Below are 6,956 nucleotides of genomic sequence, written 5' to 3'. Positions count from 1 at the left end.
ACTCGATAAACTATAATTTGAAGATTTAATTGATTTATTCAAAACGACATTGTTCTGAGGTAATGTGACATTTAACGGTTGCCTCATTCATGAATAGGGGCGGCAGGGTTGTTTTGCAAGCACTATGCAATGTTAAGGGTGTAAATCCAAAATATTGAAACTTTAGAAGATAAAATTCAAATTTCTTGAAATTAAGAGTGTAAATTGCAATTTAGTCTAGCCAAATTGACAAATCAACTTAATCTAAAGAAGTCCTTCAAAAACTAAAATAAACCGAATTTCATAAAAATAAACAAACTAAAGTTAATGCATGTTTGACTATATAAGTCACAGGGGCAACCCGTGCAAGTATTGAACTCATTACCACCGCCCTCCATCTTATTTTTACAAGGACATTGTAATAAAGTCTCTTGATTGCTTATATGTTCATTCAATAATAGAATTCACTTGGGTATTGTTTAACCATTTCAGCAATGTCATATAGACCGAGTATCCCAAGGTGATCAGAGTTTTTTAATCTTGTATCCATCCATGAAGGGCAAAAGACACATTTTAAGTCCAAATGCATATGTATGGATGATACATGATTATTGGATATAAAAACTTTGATGCATTTTGACAAATTCTTCAACCATTTAATTCAACTTAATTTAAATGCAGTGAAATTGATGATGCCAAAATCTTCAGTTGGGTCGCTTGTCCAATCCAGAGCATTAGACGATCTTATAGGACCTGCAAAATGAAAGAGAGATAGATTGATGAGGCTAGCGAGTTGTGCCCAGTGGGGGAGCCTCCGATGCTTAAGTTAGTATCAGTCCATTTATTTCGTATATAAATAGTGTTTTGTAGTAGTTTTTGACATATCTTAGCAAATGAACTAATTATCCCTTTTATAGGTGACGTAGGTAGCTGTTGGACATAAATGAGGGTGTTTTACCCTAAGTGTAATATTTTTTGTCTTGATGAGAGAGTTTAAGACCTTTGATGGTCGTTATTGAATGTGTTAGATGGTTACTCATCTATCTTTGATGGCCTACTAATGACGCAATGATCTTCCATTAAGATGGACGACCTTAATGGTTTTTATGGGCTCATCAGTTGCCCTCCCATTCCCAAGTTTGATTTTGTTTTATACTGATTAGGCTTAGGGAATGCTCTTGGCTTGTTTAGATTCAAACTTCTTTATCTTCAACTGCTTTCTTCTTTGGAAATGGTAGTATTTTTGTGATGAATTCTTAGTATCTGCCTTTTGAAGTCTTTTTGGACATTCAAGGGATCATAACTTGATCTTGAAAGTGAGCTAATTTCTTTGGATGATAATTTTTTATCACTGCTGAAAAGTAAGCTAATTTCTTTAGACAATCATTTTTTATCACTACTGAAGAGCAAGCTAATTTCTTTAGACTACCATTTTTTATCATTGCTAAAGAGTAAGCTAGTTTCTTTGGACGACCATTTTTTATCACTTCAGTGCTTCTTCTTTATTCATTTTTTGGTTGTCACATTTGATATTCTTGATTTGCGTGTGACTTGCGTTTGTGTGAGAATCCTCGTCTACTTGTTCTCATCCAAGGGTCACCTTATCCACGGTTCTGGTTTAGTAAATGAGTATTTTTCAGTGGTTGGCATTGTTACAACTCAAGTGTGCTTGAAGCATTCATTCATGCGGAAAAAAATTCATATTGAACATTTTGGTACTAAAAAATCAAAATATACTTTTAGTCAATATTTTAACAGACCACTGCATCAAAAAATGTCATTCAATTTTCTAGTTCCTAAACATATTTGTTGTTTAATTTGAGGCATTTCTTGCTTTTTTAAACTCCAAAAAGAAACTAACATAGTCAAATATATATATATATTTTTTTTTTTTTTGATAGGTAAAAATAATTTTATTAAAAAGTGATTATAAGAAAACACAAAATAGCCTAAAGAATTACAATTGAGAATTTTTTTTTTCTTTTAGAATACTAAGTATTTTAACACACACAAATACAAGGGGAGAGAGGAGAAGGTTTAAAAAAAACTAACAGTGGTGTATATTCAAAAAGGTTTGAGAAAAGTTATTTATATATGAATTTTTTGTGAGACACCATAAAAAAACCACTCTTAAAGAGAACTAATGAAGGATTAAACTTTTAATGAACCTAGCGTGCTCTCAAATAGGGGCGGTTCTATTACACCATATCATTTTTCCGCAACTTAGCCCAAATATGGGTTCGCCCTTGACAATGAAAAGATCTGTTATTGTTTGTAACCGTAAAACTAGTATTACGACAAAATCATGTATGGGTCCCATCTGATTTTAATATGAAAGAAGAATATTATGATTTTAATATTTGCTTAATGAGATTAAATTCTATAAGGATGGGGGTGTAAAACCTATGTTTTACACTATCCAATAAGTGATTGCCACATTAGCATTTTATTTAAAATTTATTAAAATTCAATACATCCTATCATACCTAATAATATCTCAATAGATTTCTAATTTGGTTGGATTTATATATGGGTATTAGAATTGATTGAGTGTGATTGTGTTTATTCTTAAATATGTGATAAGATGATGTGGCATGTTAGGATTGGAGGGGTAAAACATGGGTTTTATACTGCATCCTTATAGAATTTAATCTCTTGCTTAATATATATAAGAAAATATTATAATTAAAACTTTCAAGGGAGCGTCCATGGTCCCCCCTAATAGTTCCTTCTTTGATGAGAGACATGAGACACCTATATTTCATGATGCAAAATACAGGCCACAAATCATAAAGAAAATAGATAAACCTTACAGAATTACATCATTCTAATAGAATTTTATTTTCTTACCCAAAAAAAAAAAAAAAAAGAAAAAGAAAAAAAAAAGAAAAAGAAAAAGAAAATCATTCATACACAACAATTTCTTTTCTCATAAGTTCATCAAACCATATGGTACACAACCTAACAACAAGCACTACGTGATTGAGTTTCACTCTCTCCCATCATATAAGCTTCTTGATTCCTTAACTGCCATAGCGAAATTGCATGCAAGGGGATGTCTAGTGGTTTCTTACCTGAAAGACATTCTTGGGACACCCATTTCATCGTAGGTCGAGACTTGGTTTGGTGCGTAAGCAGCAAAGGCTACAGAAGCAGCAAAGAAAATATCTTGTGCAATTGAATGATTTGGTGGTGCAAACGTTGATCTAATATTTCGTTTAACATCAAATTTTGAGAAGATAATATTGATAATGAAGTCAAGAGTTCTCCTAGGTGTTTCCCGATTAATATTTCTAGTGCCACCATTCCAAAGCTGTAAACATGACATTTTTCAGTCACCACCATGGTATACGCCAGTTCTGCATAGAAAAATAAATGGAAACTATTTAAAAATGTAATATATTTATCCTATATTTTTTTTAAATTTTCTACTTGAAAAGGTTGGTCAAAAGTAGCTATTGGATAAAAATTCCATAGTGAAAATGATTGCTTGCACACTGCATGATTCAATTCATATAACAAACAATAAGGCAAACACGTTTGGTTGGAGGAATCAAGATTTCTTTTTTTTTTTTTTTTTTTGGAGAAACACACACACACACATGGCTAACCTTTTAAAATAATAGGTGTTAAAGGGATAGGATATAGTTGTAATAATTACACAAAAACACACTTGGGGCAATATAACCTTAGGTCCCAACAACTAAAGTTTGGTTGGAGGAATTAGGATCAAGAAGTCTAGCTGTGCCAAAGTAGGAGACAAAAGCCTCTAGCTCAGAGTTCAATAAAATATTGTTGCTTGATATATCACGATGAATAATTACTGGGATGCATTCATGATGCATGTAAGATAAGGCATGTGCTATACTTTTGATAATGTTCATCCTCTTAGGCCAATCTAATTCCAATGCTTCAACATCATCGCTTAGGATACAAAATAAGCTTCCCCTTTCCATGTATTGATAAACCAAAAACATGCATCGTTTATGCAAGCAATAGCCATGAAGTTTCACAATGTTTCGATGCCGAATTTCCGTTAGCATTTGTACCTCGTTCTTGAAACTCTTGTCAAAACTTGGGTCCTCAGCCTCTAAGTGATGAAGTTTTTTTAGGGCAACAACTTTACCGCTAGGCAATTGTGCTTTGTAAACACTACCATAACCACCTGTTCCAATGCAATATCTAATGTCAAAGTCTTTTGTTGCTTCAATGATATCTTCGTATGCAATTTTTCCATCAAAATTCCATATTGAGAACAAGTCCCCATTTTTTGTTCTGCTTGGATTGGATTGTGTTTTCCCTATAACCCAACATCGAGAGTAGAAAAAACACCAAAGAAGTAAAAGCACAATGAAACTTGTGAGGAGAAGTGAGATTTTTATTTTGCTCATGATTTGGGAAGATGAAAGGCAAGGAGAGAAACCTTTGAAGTCACCACATAAATCCTTATTGCCGATAAATGCATCAAAACTATGATTTTGGAAAATATTTGAGATTTGACCCTCCAAAGAATTGTATGACAGGTTAAATTCCAAGTTAACAAGATAAAGGGGAATGTTGCCTATGAGATTATTGTAGCTGAGGTCAATAAAACGTAAAGAAATAAGGTCACTGAATTGAGAGGGAATGCTTCTATTTAAGTAATTGTGACTTAAAGACAAGTTGGCTAGTGAAGAGCAGTTAGCTAATTCTATGGGGATAGAACCACTGATTTGATTCCAACTAAGGGACAAAAAGGACAAATTAGTTAAATGACGTATAGTGGAAGGGATTTCACCAACGATGTTGTTGTTGCTGAGGTTCAAGTATGTAAGACTCTTCATGTTGCCTATTTCTATGGGAATGGAGCCGTTGAATTGGTTCGAATTAAGATACAAATATGTCATATTGTGGAGATCGGTGAAAATGCATAGAACTGAAGCAATTAGTCCTGTGAGTTTGTTATTTCCCAGAGATAATACTCGAAGATTTTCTAAATCTCCCAATTTGTTGGGTATGGAACCAGTGATCATATTAGAAGACAAATACAAACCCCTGAGATTGGTTAAATGGCCCAGAGCTGAAGGAATTAGTCCTGTGAGTTTGTTATTTCCCAGAAATAATACTTGAAGATTTTTTAAATCTCCCAATTTGTTGGGTATGGAACCAGTGATCATATTAGAAGACAAATACAAAACCCTGAGATTGGTTAAATGGCCCAGAGCTGAAGGAATTAATCCTGTGAGTTTGTTATAGCCCAGATATAATATTTGAAGATTTTTTATATTTCCCAATTCTTCGGGAATGGGCCCACTGATTAGAATTTGGTAAATGTAAAAACTTTCTAATTGAGTGAGGTTCGTGAGAAAAAGAGGGAGGTGACCTGTAAGATTATTACTGGAAAGATCTAGGAGGATGAGTTTTGAAAGAGTACCTATCTGTTGAGGGATGCTTCCTCGAAGTCCAGTATTCCAAAGACTAAGACTGACTAAATTTTTGAAGGAAGAGAAGTTGAACTTCCAAATATTATTATCTCCCAGATAGATGTCGTCCATGAAAATCCCTGTAACACTTCCACCATCATTGCATTCTATTTCATTCCACTTGCAATGATTTAAGGACGTTTCGTTGGAGAGACCACTCCACCACCCACTCTCCCGCAGAGCCTTCGCCTCTAGTGATGATTCAGATGCTGCCACAGAGACAGCTGCAATAAACATATTTGTGGAATGCATGAAGACACAAAGGACCCATGCTACTACCACAACGGAAATGGAAACTTTGGGTGCCATGTTGAAGTATATGATTGATGAGGGTAATGGCAAACGGTCGATTTTTATATCCATGTCTCAACACACTTTAGTAAGTGAGACACGGCTAGATTGTGAATAGTGGGTATCTTCACTTTTTTTGACTTCCAAAGAATACCAACCTGACTCTGATTGAAGCGCAGAAAAGATACTCGTAATCAAACTGCTGGATTTCATGAATTCTTCTTGGAAATTTCCTCATTATCATAGCGCAACTATTTTTCCACATTGTGATGTGATTGAATGTATCCAACGGACTTTCTAAAAAGCTTGCATTTCCTAGTATTGACTTGTCACTTGTCCAGACGGTGCTTTAATCTTATCATTGTGACACAACCAAATACTAAAATATTGAATGGGAAAGGCATGTAAATTTCACGTCAGGGACGAACTCACATGGGATGGGTAAGTGCCTGCATGTATTCGAGATTAAGCATAGTTAAACTTTGTCACTGTTCAGATTTTTTTAACATGGGTTTATCGGTCATTGTTAAGTTTTTATGTATTTTTATTTTTATTTTTACATTAGAGAGTAATTGAAAATTAAAAATCGGTTGAGAATTAAAGACCTGATAAGTGACGGAGTGGATTAATTGGTGCTCTCATGTAGCAAAAACTTCAGTTGCTACTTGCTTCTAGAAGTCATGGTTCTTTGATTTTTCAGTGTAGAAAATTTATTAGTGGAAACACCCATGCAAATGCAATGAGGACCAAACTCACCTAGCCCTAAATATGGGTTAGCTCATATTATCTTCAAGTCAAGATTCTATCACTGTCAAATAAATATTTTCTCTCTAAAATATTTACCGATTATTCATAGTGCCATGACTGCCATCATTTCACGATCAAAGCTGCTAATTTTCTACTGCGTGGGGTCCTCTGCCAATAATCACACACACAGAAATGATTTTTAACCACAAAACTTCTCTTATATATATATATATATATCATTTACATAGATGATAAAACATTTTATCTATTCAAAATCTGATCAAAGTAAAACCATCAAAGGGAGCTGGATCTTTTGTTGCGCTTTCACAATTTTGTAAATCGTACGTAAAAAAATGGAGTTAATTAGATTTGCGCCAGTCAAGTTACTATACAAGATGGATTCATGTCAGCCTCCGTTGCATTTTTTTTTTTTTTTTTAATTTCTGTTTAATGTTGTTTTCACTTTTAGCTTAGATT

At 33.9% G+C, this 6,956-nt stretch overlaps 1 protein-coding gene across 1 annotated transcript; it reads right to left on the bottom strand.

The window, feature by feature from the left end:
- Nucleotides 1-3,668: 3,668 nt before the first annotated feature.
- Nucleotides 3,669-6,120, bottom strand: LOC111991573 (probable leucine-rich repeat receptor-like protein kinase At1g35710). Its single transcript, XM_065767370.1, has one exon. The coding sequence runs from the start codon at nt 5,802-5,804 to the stop codon at nt 3,669-3,671; it is 2,136 nt and encodes a 711-aa protein (XP_065623442.1). The 5' UTR covers nt 5,805-6,120.
- Between the last annotated feature and the right edge of the window lie 836 nt (nt 6,121-6,956).

The sequence above is a fragment of the Quercus suber genome, unplaced genomic scaffold (genome assembly GCF_002906115.3).
Source record: "Quercus suber isolate HL8 unplaced genomic scaffold, Cork oak 2.0 scaffold_798, whole genome shotgun sequence".
Classification (NCBI taxonomy): Eukaryota; Viridiplantae; Streptophyta; class Magnoliopsida; order Fagales; family Fagaceae; genus Quercus; species Quercus suber.
The sequence above is the reverse complement of the archived record's forward strand: the minus strand, read 5'-3'. Positions and strand labels throughout refer to the sequence as shown.